The sequence below is a fragment of the Nelumbo nucifera genome, chromosome 4 (genome assembly GCF_055504915.1).
Source record: "Nelumbo nucifera cultivar China Antique chromosome 4, China Antique-T2T, whole genome shotgun sequence".
Classification (NCBI taxonomy): Eukaryota; Viridiplantae; Streptophyta; class Magnoliopsida; order Proteales; family Nelumbonaceae; genus Nelumbo; species Nelumbo nucifera.
The window spans coordinates 17295330-17316186 of NC_142652.1; the positions used below are offsets into that span (position 1 = coordinate 17295330).

Genomic DNA, 20857 nt, shown 5'->3' on the forward strand with positions numbered 1-20857 from the left:
AGACCCCCTAAATCAAATCAACATGAGAGATTCCCACATATTAATAAAGAATTGTATGGATCGAAATTCAAAGGAATGGCTATTCTGTCTTGTCTTTCAATGGAGGCAATCGCCCCATATATATACAATTACATCATGATCAAATTAGCAACTCTAGAAATTAGCAACTTCCTAAAACCATAATTTCCTAAAACTCTATCCACAATATTAGCAACTTACAATATTAACAACTTCCTAAATACAATATTAGCAACTTCCTAAATAATATCTTTCTAAATATATACAGTATCTACAATATCTCCATTACTCCCCCTCAAGTTGGAGCATGTAGGTCACGTATGCCCAACTTGCGAAGAAGAAAATCGAACTGTCGTCGCTCAAGTGCCTTGGTCAAAATATCTGCCAACTGATTATAAGTCCGTACATGAGCAGTCTCAATAGTCTGGGCATGCAAGGCATCACGAACAAAGTGACAATCAACCTCTATATGTTTGGTGCGCTCATGAAACACCGGATTAGCCGCAATATACATAGTGGCACGACTATCACAATGCAATTTCATAGGTCTGGGATGTTCTACCCCAAGATCACGAAGGACACTCTTCAACCATTTCAATTCACACGTCGCAGCAGCCAGAGACCTGTACTCTGCTTCTACAGATGATCGTGAGACTGTATGTTGCTTCTTGGTTTTCCAGGAAACAGGAGACCGTCCAAGCATTACAAAATACGCAGTCAAAGAGCGTCGTGTCAAAGGACAACTGGCCCAATCGGAGTCACAATAAGCATATAATCTGAGATCACTATTGACGCTTAACATGATTCCCTGTCCTGGATTTCCTTTTAAGTGTCGGACCACCCGTAGAGCTGCATCCCAATGTTCTTGTCGTGGTTGTTGCATAAATTGAACCAATATATGCACAGAATAACAAATCTCAGGTCGTGTTATAGTAAGATAAATTAATCTCCCTACTAGACGTCTATATTTTTCTGGATCATCCAGGAACTTCCCATCGGCCAATGCGAGTCGATGATTTTGTTCCATGGGCAGATGGGCCGGTTTAGCCCCCAGTAGTCCTGTTTCATAAATAATATCTAATGCATATTTTCGTTGGCAGAGATAGATGCCCTCATCTCCTCTAGTGACTTCGATGCCAAGAAAATACTTTAGTGTTCCAAGATCCTTCATGTGAAAACACCAACTCAGATATTGTTTGAATTGATGTATCATCTCCCCATTGTTTCCTCCCACGACAAGATCATCCACATACACCAAAACACATAGTGTAGCTCCGTTTTTTATGGTAAGTGAATAAAGAATAGTCTGAATGTGATTGAGTAAAACTATACGTCTTTAACGCCGTACCTAATTTGGCAAACCAGTTTCTGGGTGTCTGTCGCAATCCGTACAGAGATTTGCGCAGACGACATACTTTCCCTAAATGTGTAGATAAAAAACCGGGGGCAATCGCATATACACCTCTTCCGTCAGGTCACCATGCAAAAAGGCATTATGCGCGTCCATCTGATGAAGCTCCCACTTTCGTGCCACTGCTACAACCAAGAACAACCGAACAGTCACCATCTTTGCCACTGGTGCGAAAGTCTCATTATAGTTTATCCCGGCCTTCTGGTTGTTCCCTAAAATCACCAATCTTGCCTTGTATCTTTCGATCGTTCCATCTGAATTATACTTGGTCTTGTATACCCATTTGCACCCGATGGCTCGCTTCCCGGGGGACAACGGTTCAAGGGTCCGGGTCCCATTGCGCTCGAGAGCTTCAATTTCTTCCTTCATGGCTTGTCTCCAATGTGACTCACGGATTGCTTCTGAAAAATATGTGGGATCTTTCCCTGCAGTTATAGTTGCCAAAAACTATCTATGTCTCAAAGAAAAGTTAGTACAAGTCACGTAACGTGTAATAGGATAGGACGCACCTCAGGAGTGGTATGATGTGGCATGATCCGTGAGGGGGTCGTTAATGTGCTGCGTTGTGTGGCATATATAGTCCTTCAGCTTCTCAGGAGGACGCCTTTCCCTACATCCTCGGCCAAGGTTTTCTCCTTCACTGTTGCTTTCCAAGTTCATGTTGCCCTCTCTCTGTTCATAAAGATCTTCACCACTCCCCCTTGCTTCTGGAGTCACATCTTCTTCAGGAGTTGATTCATCATTCGAATTTTCTGCACTGTTCGCCTCATGGTCATCAAAGAATTGTACATCATTATTACAGACAGACGGTTGCTTGGCCACACCGGGGTTAAGGGATTCAGAAACAACAGCTTTATAAGGAAATATATGTTCGGAAAATACAACATCATGAGATACAAAGAACTCATTTGTATCTAAGTCATAGAGTCTCCATCCTTTCTTACCGAAAGGGTACCCAACAAATATGCACCTTTGACTTCAAGAACCAAACTTGTCTTTGTCACGCCCCTGATAATGAGCATGACATAAACACCCAAAAACATGAATATGTTTGTAAGTTGGTTCCTTCCTAAACAGCAATTCACATGGACTCTTTCCATCAAGTAAAGAACTTGGAGTACGGTTAATTAGGTACTCGGCAGTCAACACACATTCACCCCAAAAACTCACCGGTAAGTTTGCCTGAAAACGCAAAGCACGTGCAACATTCAAAATGTGTCAATGCTTGCGTTCCACCCTGCCATTTTGTTGAGGTGTCCCTACACAAGATGTTTGTTGAATGATGCCATGAATATTACAATAATTACTCAAGGCTACAAATTCCGACCCATTATCACTTCTTATCACCCTAACCTTACTGTCGAATTGGGTCATTACCATGGCACAAAATTTCACAATATTAGCACCAACTTCACTCTTTTCTGCCATTAAATAAATCCACACTGCCCGTGAGTAATCATCAACGATAGTCAGGAAATATATAGCACCACATGAAACAGGAGTACGATATGGTCCCCAAACATCACAGTGAATTAAGGCAAAAGGTGCAGAAGCTTTATTAGAACTTAGAGGAAACACATCACGAGTTTGTTTAGCTCTTAAACAAATATCACACAATCACTGGATGTTTCTTGACTAGCAAGTTTATTTTTAATAGTAGGAAGTAAACTAACAACTTGTTTTGAGGGATGTCCCATTCGCCTGTGCCACAGCTCATATGAGTCCACCTTTTCCAACCTACATGCACTTGTCCTTGCCACACAACGCCAAAGATAGACCCCATCACGCTTCTCACCCACACCAATCACTGTCCTCGAAGTGGGGTCCTGCATTACACATAAATTGTCAGAAAACGTGACTGTACATTTTAATTCATCAATAAATTGAGACACAGATATCAAATTGCAATTCAAGTTGGGAACATATAAAACATGTTTTAAGTTCAATCCTTTCCCAAGTTGTACTTCTCCTTCTTGCAACGCCATCATATTCTTTCCATCAGGGAGTCCAACGGCGCACGGAGCGATTTCATGCACATTCTTCAATAGCTCCAAATTCCTGGTCATATTATGAGAACACCCTGAATCAATCAACCACATTTTCTTACCCGTCAATTTTTCTGAAGTGGATTCCTTGTGTGAATTGATCATCGCCATTAATGTTGCCCATTGTTCATCATTAAGTCCGGGAAAGCCAGCTTTATCGCTGGTCCGTACAACCGCAGCAGTGGTGCTGGTGTCGCAATTTCCTGGTGTTTGGACAGCATTGGCCGCCGCTGAACCAGATCCTCCTCGACCTTTTCCGGTTCCCGTGCCTCGACATCCTCGTCCTCCACGACCACCAGAGCGACCTCCTTTGCCTACAAACCACCAATCTGGGTAGCCTACAAGCTGGAAGCATTCGAGTACCTCATGTCCAGTTTTCCCACAGTGAGAGCATGTCTTCTCATCCTTGTTTTGAGATTTGGTTCTATTTCTAGTTGGCACAGCAAATCCTACAGCCTCTACTCGTTCTTCACGTGCTCGAGCCACCATTTTGTGTCGTTCTTCTTGCACAATTATTGCATATATTCGGTTTAAAGAAGGTAAAGGTTCTGTACTCAAAATGTTCGATCTAACAGTACCATAAACTGCACTGTCAAGACCCATGAGGAATTGATGAATTTTCTCCTTTTCCCGCTCCAACGTCAGCTCGGTCGCCGCTCCACACTTGCATCCACCACATGTGCATTGTGGGTTCTTCACATACCCAGCCAATTCCTCCCACATGGTCTTCATCTTCCCATAATATGCGGATACAGTCATACCTTCTTGTTTGCAATTGGCCAAGTCGCTCTTCAATTGAATATCCATGCTACCAACATGGAATTCACACTATACCAATCTTCCAATTCGCCGGCATTATCACCAGGTTTCGTCACATTTCCTTCAAGGAAAGCTAATTTCTTCTTTGCTCGGAATGCGTTTTTCACAGCTTTTGCCCATTCATCATAGTTATCCCCTTTCAAGACGATAGGGGTCACGACCAAGCCGGGGTTGTCTTGCGAACCAAGGTAATAAGGGGATTTCGAATCAGCCATAGTGTAAGTATGGCTCTGATACCATAAAGAATTGTATGGATCAAAATTCAAAGGAATGACTATTCTGTCTTGTCTTTCAATGGAGGCAACCGCCCCATATATATACAATTACATCATGATCAAATTAGCAACTCTAGAAATTAGCAACTTTCTAAAACCATAACTTCCTAAAACTCTATCCACAATATTAGCAACTTCCTAAATACAATATTAGCAACTTCCTAAATAATATCTTTCTAAATATATACAGTATCTACAATATCTCCATTAATTAACACAAAGAAATCAATGTGCACACTTTTACTGAATGTGGGTAACAAAGAAACAGACAAGCCAAACTAACACTAGATTACATAACATTGTGACATTTGTGGGAGGGTTGTACCAAGAATCATGTATTCAACCTCACATTGTAACAAAGAAAAGCAGGGCATTTCTAACGATTCTAGATATTCTGCCCATAAGATCTCTATCCTTGTCTACCCACAATATTCTATCCGGGAACATCTCCCGTGCATAATACTATGTAGGAGGATGAGATGTCCTCCATGTGTGGCTGCGATGTTATATGAGATCCAAATTTTCTAATTACACGTGGCAAGGTGAGATTGTTCAATATTCTTTTCAAAACTCAAAAGTAACAGATTTTAGAGATTGGATCACGAAATGGGTTAGATTTTATAAGAAATGTTTACATGGTGACCATTGGTGAGATCATGAAATGGATCCTATTTTATAACCTCTCGTGGAAGCTCTCTCTCTCAGTCTCAGCCCTAAGTCCTCTAATATTCCTGTCATAACCCGGCCCAGCCTATGATCATCCCTAATGTACTTGCATTATCTTGATTCCTTGTGGACGGTTTTGTGTTATAGGCAATTTTATTTGCAATTAGAATAGTGAACTCTATTTCCGTCGCAGGCGTAGTATCATACTATCATGATTGATTATGTATTCTGTATGACATTATACTATTTCTATTGCCCCTTCACCTTCTATTATTCAACAGTGTGTGTACGTGTGGGTTTAAGGGTTTTGAATTGAGAAGAAAAATGAAATGGGTTGCCCTATAACTCAATCCTAAGCTAACCCATTTTATATCAATTCAGTTGTCATTTCTAATAATAGCCCTATCTTGATGTCTCGAATTTTTTTTATTTTTTATTTTAGGTGGCCTGAGGGGCGATAGTCTTAAAATTTTATTAACTATTGTCAATATTGCTGAAACTTGAAAGACGCACAGGGGAAAATTTAACCCGCCTTGCCCCTAACCCAAGAGAAGAAAAGCTTGGAATTTATTAACTAAGTTTAATTGGGGTTGAATTTAGTCTAATCCAAGTCAAAGCTTTCTTCCAAAAAAAGGAACAAGTTGGAGTTTTGAGTATCTGAGATAGGGTTCTGGTTTTCAGCCAAGAGGCTGAGGATGCCATAACGTAGGCTGTTTAAGGCTGCATTTGGCATTTCTTATTTTTAGGACTTTATTTCTTTTTGGAAAATTGTCTAAAATTCATCATGAGTTTTCAGCATTTCTCTTAAACTCACCACAATTTTTTAAAACGTCTAAAACTCACCTTCCGTTAGTGCACCGTTAATGTTTCTTAACAGAAGTGTTCATATCAACATAAATAACAATTTTTATGACCAAATCACTCTTGAATGGCGAGTTAGAGGAAAAGGGTCTTTTTCATTTTTCAAATTTCTTTTTTTTTAATTTTAGTGTTTTGTTATAATTTCTAATATTTTTTATAATTTCTGTTTCTTAACATTTTTGTATTTTTTTACATTTTCTACTTTTGTTTTTCAATTTCTATAGTTTCTATAATTTGAAAACAATTTTTTATTTTGTGTGCAATTTCTATAATTTTTTATATTTTTTGTAATTTCTGTGTTTTTTGTATTTTATATTTGAAAATATTTTTTGAACTTTTCCTTTTTTCATGTCTAAATATTAAAATATATGTATATATTTTATATATGTATATATTTTATATTTTTTATATGAAGGTTAAAATGGTAATATATTAACAACCCTTAGTCTCTTTAACGTCAAGTTTGTGACATGCTGAATTTTAGACATTTTGAAAAGTTGTGGTGAATTTAAGAGAAATACTGAAAACTCATGGTGAGTTTTTGACAATTTCCCTTTCCTTTTTTACTATTAAAAATTCAATGTAAATAAGGATATTTTAATTGTAAAAAGGAGATAAGTCTTTACAATAAAGAATGTCAAATACAACCTAAAAATCATAAGAAAAAGAATTAAAAGACATAGATCCCATAACATGGAACCAGGGGCCATTATGATAACATCTCAGGCTTACTAGCATGAGAATACGGGTTTCACTTTGTATTAAAAGAATGTCAAAGTTTAGATTTGTATCCAGTCCACCCCTTCCAAGCCCTTAGATGGTTGCCTGGTTGGGTCCCCATAACTAGGGGTGGATTCGAGCCGAGCCGAGCCAAATAGTACCAGGCTCGAGCTCGGCTCAAGACTATTCTACAAGGCTCAAGCTCGATTCGAGCTAAAACCTTAAACTCGAGCTCGACTCGAGTCAAAAGTTCATAAGCTTGAGCTCGGCTCGAAACTATTCTACAAGGCTCAAGCTCGATTCGAGCTAGAACCATGAACTCGAGCTCGGCTCGAGTCAAAAGTTCATAAGCTTGAGCTCGACTCGAGTCAAAAGTTCATAAACTTGAGCTCGACTCGAGTCAAAAGTTCATAAGCTTGAGCTCGGCTCGACTCAACTTGTTTTATATTTTATAAAAATATTTTATTATATATTTTATTATAAAAATATTTAGAAATTTTTTTTTATAAAAATAAAAATTATATATAAAAAAAATTATTTTATATTTAAAATTTTAAGAATTATAATATTTTTATTACATATATTATTTTCTATAATTTTATTATATATATATATATTCGAGCCGACTAGCAAACCTCACGAGCCAAGCTCTTAATAATCGAGCCACTGAATTGGGCTCGAGCTCGGCTGAAACCGAGCCGATCTTGAGCAGCTCGTGAAAAGCTCGACTCGTTGTCACCCCTACCCATAACATGTAACAGACATTTGAAAGATATGGGTTGCCTTATAAACTGTTTGGAGGTCACAAGTCAAGGCTGGCTCAAGCTTGGTCCAAGGCCTGAGCCCAAAAGGCTTACTTGACCAACTTTGAGCAAAGATTGGCTTATTAGACTTCGACTAAGCTTATTTTATTTATTTTTCTAACTCTTATATTGTAGATCCTATCTTGGTCCAATAAACTCCAAGGTTTTTAAAAGTGACCTGGAGAACGAACCGGTTAGGGTTTGGTTTCTAGGTCGATCGGTCGGCCCGTTCTGACAAAAAAAATTTAATAAAAATCAAAAATAAAAATGGTCAAAACCGTTCGAACGGTTTGAATGGTTAACCGCTCGGGTCAGTAGTTTGCTGACCAAAATCAACGATTTTTGGAGAAAAATGGAACCAGTCACTTGATCGGTTCCCGGTTTTTCCAGTCCAACCATCCAGTCCAGTCCGATTTTGAAAACCATGATAAACTCTCTATAGCTTTTGAGTCTTGATCTGATAAGTATACCCGGTGAACATACTAATTAAAAGACAATAGGGCCGTTTGGCAAGTCTTTTTGGGAAGATCTTCTGGTAGCTCTGACAGTCAAAAGACGCATTGAGCTTTTGCATGAAGATCTGAGCAGCCTGAAGATAATTTGCCTATTGTGCATCTTTCTATGTCTTTCCGCATGAGAATAAAGTGAGAAAGATGCAAAAATCTCCATATGGAGCTTCCCGAAATCAGCCCAAAATGGGCTTCTCACGTCTTTTCGGCACATTGACTTTTGGCAGCTAAATTTGTTACGAACCAAATGAAAAAGACTACGGCACGGTCTGCCCGACTTGTAAATAGCCGAAAGACCTCGCAGAAAGACGCACCAAATGGGGCCAATATCAAAATATTCACACATGTCCCATGTATTAAGGGTGAGCAAATGGGTAGGTTCTACCCGAAACCGAATGGAACCGACTCTACCCAATCTATTATACTATAGGGTATGGTTCCAAATTCTTGAAATTGATCCCCACCCAAACCGGTTCCAAGGTCTAAGGGTTTACCCTATCTAAACTGACCTGACAAGTCGACCTTTTTTAATTATTTTTCAATTTTTATATATAACAAATTAATATAAATATAACGCATTGAATATATATAATATAAAAATATATTTTTATAATTTTAAAATAACTATATAAAATTTATATATTAAAATTAATAAGTATTATAATATAATTGAATTCGGATTTAATTGGACCATATGGAGTCAAATCTAAATCCAATCCAATTATTAATTGATGCAGATTGCAAAATTCAAATCCAATCCAATTACATAAATATATTATCCGAATACGAGATAATTGGATCGGATGTCAAATTTTTCCCATATCATTGACAAGCCTATACGAACCCTTTTTGCATGAGAGTTGTGTATACACATGTGAGTTTAGTTTGGGTTTACTCCCATTGCTTGCATCCTCCCGTCTAAGGCTGCAACTTGGGCTAGGTTGGCCCAAACCCAATACAAACTCAACTCAAAAATGTTGAATTGGATTGGGATGGGTTGATGCTTGGATTACGGTTAGGGTTGAAATTTATGAATCCGACTTTACTCTGGGTTGGGTTAGAGTTGACACCCTCGAACAACCTGACATAACCCAAACTCGACTCTATAATACATGTCATATATAAATATATGTTATATATATGATATATTATATATTGATTTGTTTATATGTATGATAGTTGTATAGCTCCCATCATATACTATTATGTATTTCTTTAATATAATCACTTCACTTAGTACTAATGAAAACCCTAATAACATATTTTATGTTTTTTATATATTTTATTCTTCATCTCCTCTTTGTTGTTTGCCACCCATAACTTTCTGCCTATAAAAGATTTATCATAAATCCTAACTCATAATAAATTATAATTATTTCAAACACTTTTTTTTTAATTTTATATTAAAAGAATCAATAAAAACACCAACAAACAAAATACTAATAAAACATAAAATTAATGTATAATAAACATTGAATTAAATTTTGAAATTAAAAAATTTTATAGGATTTTAAGAAATAGAAAGAAAGTTGGATTGGACACTAAGACCCAATCCAAGTCTAAAAAGTTGATTTTGGATTAGATTGAAATTGAGGGAATTTAATTAATATTAAGATTATAGAGTTGGAATTGAATAGGTCCGGTTGGAGGTTTATAACTTAGACTTGGCTTGGCCTCAACCCGACATGCAGCCCTAGAGGTGTCAATTGGACAGATTTGGTCCAACCCGATCTAGTCCAATGTGAGTCCACTTATAAATGGACAAAAGTCCAAATCCAATCCAATCCATTAAAATGTAAATGGATTGGATTGGATCCAATCCAAACGGAATGAAATATCAAAAATTATATAAAAGCACTTTTAACATTGAAAAAACACTTTTGTAAAAGTACTTTGATAAAGATATTTTCATAAAAATGCTTTTACAAAAGCAAAGTGCTTTTGTAAAAGTACTTTCATAAAAGTGATTTTGTAAAAGTACTTTCATAAAAGTGATTTTGTAAAAGTATTTTCGTAGAAGTGTTTTTAAAAGCACTTTTATAAAAGTGATTTTCTAAAAGTGCTTTTGTAAAAGTGTTTTTATAAAAGTACTTCTATAAAAGTTCTTTCATAAAAGTACTTTCATAAAAGTTTTTTTTTTTTGTAGAAGTGATTTCATAAAAGTGCTTTCATGTAAAAGTACTTTTATAAAAGTGTTTTCATAAAAGTACATTTGTAAAAGTGCTTTTATTAAAATGATTTTGTAAACGTGCTTTTATTAAAATGATTTTATAAACGTGCTTTTATAAAACTACTTCTATAAAAGTACTTTTGTAAAAATACTTTCGTAAAAATATTTTTATAAGTGCTTTTGTAAAAGTACTTTTCATAAAATTACTTTTATAAAAATGTTTCCATAAAAATATTTTCATAAAAGTAATTTTATGCTATTTTCAATTTTAATTGATTTCAAATTAAGTAAAGATTTAACCTAATGATCAGACTATTAAAAAGTTGATTCAGATCTAATTTATTTTAGATTGGCTCAATCTAATAATTATAATGAACCTGTCTAAATCCGATTTTATGAGATTTCAAACCAATTCGATTGACACCCCTATGCAGCCCTACTCGGCTACTCCTATCCTATCATCATTCATGAGATTCCGATAAGTGGTCCTTATATTCTATCTTGGGATATTCGATCAGCGGATATTGTAGCAAATTTTGCATTGCCTCGTGCCTATCAGTGCTAGACAACTATTTGGACTTGTGGAATTTGGAGTTCCATGAGCAAACAGCTGTCCAATTCTGGTAAACATTTGTCACGGCAGTGCCGGATTCCTCATCTTCATCTTCTTTATCTCCCTTTTCCCTCTTTGGCTGGTTGATTTGAACTGAACTATTATAATGTCTGTGGCGACTCTCCCTCTAAGTTTAGGTCCTCTTTTCTCTTCTAGTTCTACATCTAAGACAGACAGCTCAAAGGACACACACCCATCTCCCCTCTCCCTCTTGCCCAAATGCAGCTCCCTGAGAGAACTGAGGCAAATCCATGCCGCTACAATAAAATCCCACCTCCAGCACGACCTCTCCGTCATCACCAAGCTCATCAATTTCTGCACCCTTAATCCCTCTACAACCATGGATTACGCCCAGCACCTCTTCGACCAAATTCCCGAACCAGATATTGTCCTCTTCAATACCATGGCTCGTGGGTACGCTAGAACAGGCACATCCATTCGAGCCGTGGCCCTTTTCGTTCACATTCTTAGGTCGGGTCTTCTCCCGGATGACTACACTTTTCCTTCTCTTCTCAAGGCATGTGCCAACTCTAAATCCTTGGAAGAAGGCAAACAAATCCACTGCCTTGCTATAAAGCTTGGGTTTTATCGTAACATCTATGTCCATCCCACTCTTATTAACATGTACACGGAGTGCGGCGATGTGCTTGCAGCTCGCCGAATCTTTGACAGGATTCTAAAACCGTGCGTTGTCACCTACAATGCCATGATCACAGGTTATGTTAGGAATAGTCGACCAAACGAAGCATTGTCCTTGTTTAGAGAACTGCAAGCAAGTAATCTCAAGCCCACGGATGTAACAATGCTCAGCATACTTTTATCATGTGCTTTGTTAGGCGCTCTGGAATTAGGAAAGTGGATAGATGACTATATCAAAAGGAATGGGTTCAATGAATACGTGAAGGTCAACACCGCCCTTATTGACATGTTTGCCAAGTGCGGCAGCTTGGAGGATGCTGTTTCTGTGTTTGAGAATATGCGATATAGAGATACGCAAGCGTGGTCAACAATGATCGTGGCTTATGCTATTCATGGGCATGGTAATAAAGCCATATCCATGTTTGAGGAGATGAAAAGCGCAGGAGTTCAACCAGATGAAGTTACATTTCTTGGTATCTTATACGCGTGTAGTCATACAGGTTTGGTGGAGGAAGGTTACAAATATTTCCGTGCCATGAATGGTCTTTATGGTGTTGCTCCAGGGATCAAACATTATGGTTGTATGGTGGATTTGCTAGGCCGAGCTGGACGACTGGAAGAGGCTTACCAGTTCATTGAGGGTTTGCCAATCAAGCCCACGCCCATACTCTGGCGAACATTGTTATCTTCCTGTAGCAGCCATGGCAATGTAGAGTTGGGCAAGCGCGTGATCAAGCGTATTTTCGAATTAGACGACTCACATGGTGGGGACTATGTGATTTTATCAAACATGTGTGCAAGAGCAGGGAGATGGGAGGATGTAAATTATGTGAGGAAGTTGATGAAAGACAGGGGAGTCACCAAGGTACCTGGGTGTAGCTCGGTTGAGGTGGACAATGTGGTGCATGAATTCTTCTCAGGGGATGGGAAACATCCCGAATCTAGAGGGTTGTATAGGGTACTGGATGAGTTGGTTGAAGAATTGAAGATGGTTGGATATGTGCCTGATACCTCTCTGGTGTTTCACGCAGATATGACAGAGAAAGAAAAAGAAGCTACTCTTAGATATCACAGTGAGAAGTTGGCAATTGCCTTTGGTCTAATAAACACTCCCCCGAGAACAACCATACGAGTGGTGAAGAACCTTCGTGTTTGTGGGGATTGCCATTCTGCTGCAAAATTTATATCCATGATCTTCAATAGAGAAATAATTCTCCGAGACCTCCACCGCTTCCATCATTTTAAGCAAGGAAAGTGCTCTTGTGGGGATTTTTGGTAATATAAAATTTCATTATAGAATGTACATTCTGTTGTTGATATAATACCTACAGCTACAGTTTGTGTGATTTTTTCTGTAAGCAAGGGCATTACCATGGTCCATGGCAAATTATTATGGATATTACAATTGCATTGGATCGGTCTTATGTATGTACACATGTTGCAGCAAAAGTCATGCATGTCAAGTTTCGGATTGGTTTTATGGAGCTATGCATTTCTTACTCATAGTGATAGAAAGGTTAGAGTCCCCTGCTCTGTTAATCAGATGACATGGTCTTGCTGTTGAATGGACTGGATGGTTATGAGCTCATCTCTGGTTTTCCTCTGCCAACCAAGTTTGAATTAGCAAAAAATATGCATGCCATCTTCAAAATGCTGAATGCCAGCATCCAAGAGATATGCGAAGGGAAAACCAAGAGTAAATTTTGTTTTTGGTATTCATTTGGCTTGGATTGTGAAAAGCTCTAAAAAAGAGGGAACAAAAGAAGGAACGAAGTTTCAAGAGTAATTATGGAAAAATGCTAGAGCCAAACTAATTACTTTTTCTTTTAGCTCGAGCCCTGAACCATGATGTATTTAACATGTGAGAAACATTGGGTCTCTTGTAGGAAATCACCGGGGCCAAAATTGAACTTGATTGGATGACTGCAAGTGCGTAATTTAATGATTTTGGAGTTTGTATATTGTACAATAATGTGTATTCCAACTCTAAATTGCACTACTACTAGTCTACAACCAGATGGTGAATTGTTGATATAGATATTCAACCTTTAAAAAGTAGGACCAGATGTTGATTTGGTAAAATATAATTTCATGGGTAATATAATTTTAAGGAAGGAAAGACCTCCACCATTTGCACAGACGACGAGAGACGAGATATTTCCAAATTCCAACCAACTCGTCGCTCGTGTAAGGTGTAACCTCCTCCCCGCCCCCTTCATTAATTTCCGCTTTATTGGATTAAGGCACACCATCACCACTACTTATGTTCAATGAAGAAGCTAATCTTTTGCTAGGTATTATAGCAATCATTAATATTTTTACTAGTGGTAGTATATAATGTAGAAACTCTCTGCATTTATTCCAATTACTTCATCCAAGACGATGATGGTGGCGTTACTTTGGCATTGAGTTGCCCAGAAATTATGTACATATATTACCCATAAGAATTGAAGAATGTAGTGGCCCTTGATTTCGCCTCCAATCAATAGTGAATAGCCTGTTACTGTTAGTCCCCTAAGAACTGAGAAAATCTTAGCTTTCTGATATGTAGCGCCTAACTTTGATGTTTAACTGATCATTTCCCTTCCTTTTAATTTTTTTCCCCCTCAACAAGGCGTATTTCTTTTGTTCTAATCTAGTAGTAAAGACTACAATAGATAGTTCCGATAATCATTTCACTCTGACGAGCCAGTTTTAAAGCACTGCTGCTTCATGATTTGAAGGCTTATTCATTTCTTTGAAAATTGAAATACTACCCATATACCTTACTTATGACACTGTTAATTTCTTCATAATCAAATAAATTATTATAAGTTATGTAAATCCTATATTACCATACAACTCAAATAAGTAAATTAATTAGTTGCAATATTTTTCATTTATGTTATAATTTCTAGTGTCCTAAATATACACTTGTCATTGAGCTAATCGGTGCTAAGAAATGGTTTGAGTTACTTTAGAAATGGGTGTTGAGTTGAGTGTAACTTATTGAGCTCTTCCCGATCCAGTGGTTCCACTTCCTTGCAGTTGCAGAGATCAGAGAAGCACTGGATAGTCATAGAGTCCTGATGGTGCATCACTCACTCACGCATGCTAACTTACTCCAGTGGCCAAACCTTGAGATTGAAGGAGAAATGGTGATTATACTTGACAGTCCAGACGTGTGTTTTACAATTTACAAATTGCGAGGGGCAGCACGATAGATGCCAAAACAAATAGAGTACAGTTGATTGATTGGCTCTGCATTAAACTAAAAACATCATTTGGGACTCTTACCGACGAGAAGTAGTTGTTGTACTTGTCATGATTTGCAAGCTGAACCGGGGGAGAGAGCCTTGGTTTACGATCTTAGCGTATTAAGATTTAACTTTATTATTAAGAGCCGCCCACGCCCACATACTGACATACACATTGCAGTATTCTACCACTCCCGATGAGCCTCGTGTGTGTGTCATTGTGTCATTTGCATTAAAAAAAGCTTTGGGAGTTCACATCCCCGCCTTGTATTGGGAACATCTCCGGCGGAGATGTGGTGTGGGGCGGAAATGTGGACTCGAGCTGCTTTGGAAGAGTCTATGGTTGTGCTTATAGTTATGGAGTGCTAAGGCGGCATTTTGTAGCCAGATGCTCCACCAGAAGGTAAGGATTCCAATCTGATGATTTTTGGCCTAATAACGCTCCAAATTGTCCTACTAATTAACGTGCACGCCTGAAACCTGTGGTTCTCTCCAATCTCCATGCAAATGAGTTGATTGCCCAGTCTCAAATAAATCTCTCTCAAGTAATGAAGAAATAATGGAGAGGTGGCCCATGCATGGGAGGAGGTGTGGCTGTTTCGGTTTAACTTAATCCAATCGTCTCTCTCTCTCTCTCATCATCATTAACTTCCTCAAATTTCTCCTTCTCTATAATCTTGTAACTCTCACACGTCCATCATTAATCAAGCTAATGCATGGCAGTTTTTATCCTTGGACGGCGCACGATCTCCAAGTCATAGATACACTTCTCGCTCCTTTCCTCCTTTTAATCTCCCCTCCACTATTTTTTGGGTCCTTCTAACTAGATCTCTCCTGCAATACCAGAGAACCTCTCTCTCTCTCTCTCTCTCACAGTGTATGTTTGCATCTTACTCCAGCATGGAAACCAAGACACTCAACTGGTGTGGATATGAGAAAATGGCGTGTGAAGAAGATGCATGTTCAAAATACTTGACTCATCTTGACTTTAGGTAAGATTACCTTTCTGATTTTGAGTTTGTGAGCTGCAGCTCTATTTTATATCTTTTATTTAAAAGACGCAAACCGGCAAGTTTTAACGAATTTTCTTTGTATTTTTCTCAAGTGGATACCCCATTCCACTAAGTTGGCAATGGGAGTTTCCCATCCCCGAGAGTATCTTTGAACCTATACCTCTAATGGAGAGCTTCCCAACTGATCCTATTTACACATCAATTGAGGAATTTGAAAACCCATTTCTATGCCAAGGTGAGTATCCATTTCAATCTTACCATTACGATTGATTTTTGCCTTCCTGTAATTATATTTGATTGTTTTCAATCGCTCCCTTTTTTTAATCATCTGTAGAGGATTTCTACATTGGTCATAGAAATGGAATCGGAATCTGGGACGACCTGAATTTTGGATTTGAAGTTGAAACAGGGAAAGAGATTATTTTGTATAATGATAATAGTAAAGAGGCTGGTGAGAGTTTGATAAGAGAGAAGCCAAAGAGGGTCAGGGAAGAAAAAAGTTTAGGTTCGAATGAGTTGACCCGTAGTACCATATCCCGTTACTTCTACATGCCCATCACACAAGCTGCCAAAGAACTAAACATTGGGTTAACACTCTTGAAGAAAAGGTGTAGGGAATTAGGAATTCGGAGATGGCCTCATAGGAAATTGATTAGCTTGCAGACCCTCATCAAAAACGTTCAGGTACTTAAGCTCTAGCGTTTCTCTCTCTCTCTCTCTCTCTCTCATGCACACGTATCAGTGGCTGCGTTAACCTTTTTTTTTTCTTAATGGCATGGTTAAATCAGGAACTGGGTAAAGAAAACCGAGATGTGAGTCGAGAAAAGCTCAGGAATGCAGTGGAGATACTGGAGCAGGAGAGAAAGTTGATGGAGGAAATGCCTGATTTGCAACTTGAGGAAAAGACGAAGAAGCTTAGACAAGCCTGTTTCAAGGCCAATTACAAAAAGAGAAAACTTATGGGGATGATAGATTTACCCACTTCGTCAACCACCAATACATGGCCGGAGTCTTATGATTCTCTCTGTGGAGAGATTCAAACTCAAAAAAGAGGGCAAAGTTCAATGTAACTGGTATCATCTCTATCAAGCTCATAAAAAATATGTTACCCATCCCGCTGATAACAAAATGGTATATATCCATCAAATTCTTACTTTCATATTATGCACCAATGATCTCTTGTTCTGCTAATTTAATCTTAAATTACTAATTCTTTGTTCAGAAGCTTGAATCTCCCTCTTTTTGGGTGTAAATCAATTTGGGTGATGATCACATGATCGTAGTCATCAAATATATTAGATTTTTCTATATCTGTTTGTGATCCTGTGCATTAATCAAAACTGTGCAAGTGCACATAAGAAAAAGGGGGTAATGGAGAATTATATCGCATCCTCTACCTCTACAGTAACACAAGACACGTCTGTTGACTTTGTTGATACTGTTTCCATTGCCCCCCATTAGCGTGGAAAGGCTTTTCACGTGCGATACAAGAAAAAAATGGTAGAAAATATATATAAAGAAAATAAACCAAATAAAGGGAAAAATAAAGATTTTTTAAGGAGAAAGTGGAGCCAATTATGCTTCCTCTCATACTCCATTATTGTTGTTGTTTTTTTTCCTTTCTGAAAGTAAAGCAAAAAAAAAAAATTATTGAAATGAAAAAGATAAAAAAGAGCCCGACTCAACAAAAGAGGCTCATAAACCCACCCCAACAAAACAGAGCCATTCCAATAAAAAAGCCCACAACCTTAACCCACTCCGAAAAAAAATCTAGTCCAACAGCATCTACAAACAGGCTTGAGAGAAACAGCCGGCCCACCTAAAACAACAAGCAGCAGTGGTAAAAAAGAGATGTACATGATTTACAATCAGCCAAGCCAAAACATACAATATTTAATTTACAGACAAACTTCAATAAAGCTACCAACTCACAGCTCTTGTGTTAATTAAGCCTCCTAATCACACCAATCTCTGAGATTAAGCCGTTTTCATCCCTTGATTACCTCTCTCTCTCTCTCTCTCAGCCCTTGACGCTCTTTGGACCTTTATAACCCTCTTGAACCACCTTAAACCCACTAGATTCCTCAACTTTCTGTTGCCAAGAGAAACTCCTAAAATAACAAAGATCTGCATCCACATCATCAACTGCCTCTTTACCCTCTTTCTCAGATAATCTTTGGATGGTCTTGGTCTAATGGCTGCTTCTTCCAACTCCTTGGAAATTTCCCTAGTCTGCTCCTCAGTCCTCACCATCCAAGAAAGGAAAGGCCCAAACATGCATGAACATTTCTATTTGTGCATTGCCCGCAAATAGGACCTCCCTCCTCCTCCCGATGTGTAAAGTGTAATAGGCTTCCTTCCTCATCATTCATCAGCCGCACCACCCAGCTCCACTGCTTCGCTGAAAACAAACTACTTCCTCATCACTTTGTCTCATTTGCTCCACTGAAAAGGCTATTACAGATTATACCATTTAATTTTTTGCAAGTAAGCCAACGCCCAGCAGCCTTGAGGATTCTTTCCCAACGCCCCAAGATTTTTAAAAGTTTTCTAGGGCGAGCTTTTCTTGCAGCCACAGCGGAATTTAATCTATCCCATGTTGGATAACGGCACCAAGGCTAGGGCCTGGGGCGTTGCCCCAACCTAGTAGTTCAACTTGGGCCGGCTTGGGTTGGGATTTTCTAAAAAGTTGAACGGGCCCAACCTTGCTCGGAAGCCTGGAAATAATGTAGTGTAAAATCTTCAAAACGAGACTATCGAGTGCACACTAAGCCCAACCCTAGCATTCTACGGTAGGGCTTTATTTGGTTTGAAGGAAAAAGTAAGGAAACCTTTATAAACCTTGCATAGATTTTTCTACCTTGATAAGGGTAATTTAGTCCTCAAATGATATCATAACACGTGGCACAATAGACCATCACATAGCACTTTAGTGTCACACGAACAATTGCAAATCTCACTAAGTTAAGGAGGCACACCACAGAACTAGTCCGAGCAACTCGTACATAGCTCAGACACCTAGGGGGAGCGGCTAGCAGCACCTCATCTAGGGCCGACCTGTGGTACCTCATCAGTACCGGTCTAAGGGACCTCAACATGAGGAGCAACCTCCCCCGAAGGACTTATCGACCTGACTAAGGTCCAGGTGGCGACCTACGAGACGTGCTCGCCGACCTGCATGCGCCTTATCACTTCCAGGTCCTCCAAAAGTTAGCTCCCACACCGATCGTTCTGGAGGCAACCAAATAAGGCATGAAAGCCTAGCCCACATGCGAAACTACCTCCGAGGACTTCAGACTGATAAGTCACGTCTAGGGCTATAAATGGATCGGATCAGATTCATTAAGGGCATACCAATTTGACCCATTAAGAAAATTTGGTTGATCCGAACCTAATAAGGATCCGTCAGATTTTCAAAAGTATGATTCGAATTCGAATTTGAATATATTATTGGATATTCGATTTGAATCCAATTCGATTAGAATTATATTTATAAAATAATATATTATATTATTTATATAATATTGTAATATATTAAAATATATAATATATAATATATAAATAATATATAGAATATACATATATAATATGTAAATAATACATCATATATAATATTCATAATTAACAAATCAAATCGTGTCACAACGGATTGGATCGGCCAATATCCAAATTCGATCCGTTAAGTTAACGAATCGGCTTTTCTGATCCGATCTGATTTGTTAGGATCAAGAGGGATAACCAAATCCGCCTCTTAACGGATTGATATGAAATTCAGATCGGATCTAATTCGACTTATTTGCAGCCTAGTCACATTGTCCTGGGGATCTCGGACGCGGTGCATGAAGTTCACGCCAACTGACACCAGGCACCGACATTTTCTAAGAAAGGGACGTGCGATTTAGCACTCAAACTCTCTCTCTCTCTCTCTCTCTCTAGCTTTCTAAAAACTCCATTTCACTAAATTAAGCATCGGAATACTCACACCGGGCAAAATAGCTCGAGTACTCGGATCTTTTCTCTCTTTCTTTATAGCTCAACCTAATGACCTACCTAGTCCGCCGTCCAAACTCTTCACCAATAGGGAGCATCACATCGTGCACCACCACCTTCCTTTCCCTACATTTTCCTTCAAACCAAACATAGCATAAGGATTTATCCACATCCAAGATCTAACAATCTGCCTGCCTGCCTGGACCCGAGTCCAAGTCCACCCAACCCAGTGGACGTCTTCAACCCAAGCTGCCGGATTCAGAGCAAAATTGAACTTGCCGCTAGCGCTACATCTTGCGTTGTGCATCCCCAGACCAGATTAGTTTGTTCTGCCACGAGGAAGTCTCATGAGTTGTTGGCACATCCCCGTAAACCCTGGAGCCCACCATGTCTCTCCTAGTAGTTTGGTGCAGGCACTTGAATGTCACAAATCAGTTTTATCAAAATTTATTTTCTCCAAGTTCTGAAATTAGATAAGAAATTAATGTCATCTTAGCAGTCAGATTTTTTATAGGGGCCTGATCCTATAGTAGGCCCTGATCCTGCAAGGTGCCAACTATTTAGTTGGTAAGGTATCCAGTATCCTATTGGTTGTAACCAAGGTTTTAAAAACCGATCTGGAAATAGAATTGTTCTAGGTACCGGTTTCTGGGTCAGCGATTCGACTGTTCGGGTTAAATGGTTTGAACAGTTTGTATATTAGGGTTAGGGCAAATATTTTATATGAGATTTGAGAAAGGAGAATTAGAGTGGAGAAGAGGCGTTGACTAAGAAAGAAAAAAAAAAAAGAAAGAAGAAAAGAAAGAAAGAAAAGAAAAAGGGAAAAAAGAAAAGAAGAGAAAGGAAATAAAGGAGGGAAGAAAAACAAGAGGAAGATGATGGTTCAATGTCATCAGCGGCGGCAATGGCAAAGTGGCGGCAACAGATACAGGTTAGAGGTAAAATAGAAATAGTTGTTTGGACAATTTTCAGACTAAACGGTCTTACTGTCTGAATCAACGACGATTCAAAAACATTGATTGTAACAAAGACTTTGAGATTGACATGCACCTGAGTTGAAGATGGGCTA

General features: G+C 38.5%; 3 protein-coding genes across 3 annotated transcripts; 2 read left to right on the forward strand and 1 right to left on the reverse strand.

Moving 5' to 3' along the window:
* Positions 1-92: 92 nt before the first annotated feature.
* LOC148792046 (uncharacterized) lies at positions 93-4544 on the reverse strand. Its single transcript, XM_088904532.1, has 2 exons — positions 3537-4544; positions 93-3255 (listed from the first exon to the last, which is right to left on the reverse strand). The coding sequence occupies exons 1-2, from the start codon at positions 4279-4281 to the stop codon at positions 3221-3223; spliced, it is 780 nt and encodes a 259-aa protein (XP_088760658.1). The 5' UTR covers positions 4282-4544; the 3' UTR covers positions 93-3220.
* Positions 4545-10740: 6196 nt separating this feature from the next.
* OTP85 (Pentatricopeptide repeat (PPR) superfamily protein) lies at positions 10741-13017 on the forward strand. Its single transcript, XM_010260036.3, has one exon. The coding sequence runs from the start codon at positions 11017-11019 to the stop codon at positions 12826-12828; it is 1812 nt and encodes a 603-aa protein (XP_010258338.1). The 5' UTR covers positions 10741-11016; the 3' UTR covers positions 12829-13017.
* Positions 13018-15685: 2668 nt separating this feature from the next.
* LOC104598204 (protein RKD1-like) lies at positions 15686-16868 on the forward strand. Its single transcript, XM_010260129.1, has 4 exons — positions 15686-15777; positions 15891-16033; positions 16133-16482; positions 16587-16868. The coding sequence occupies exons 1-4, from the start codon at positions 15686-15688 to the stop codon at positions 16866-16868; spliced, it is 867 nt and encodes a 288-aa protein (XP_010258431.1).
* The last annotated feature ends 3989 nt before the right edge of the window (positions 16869-20857 follow it).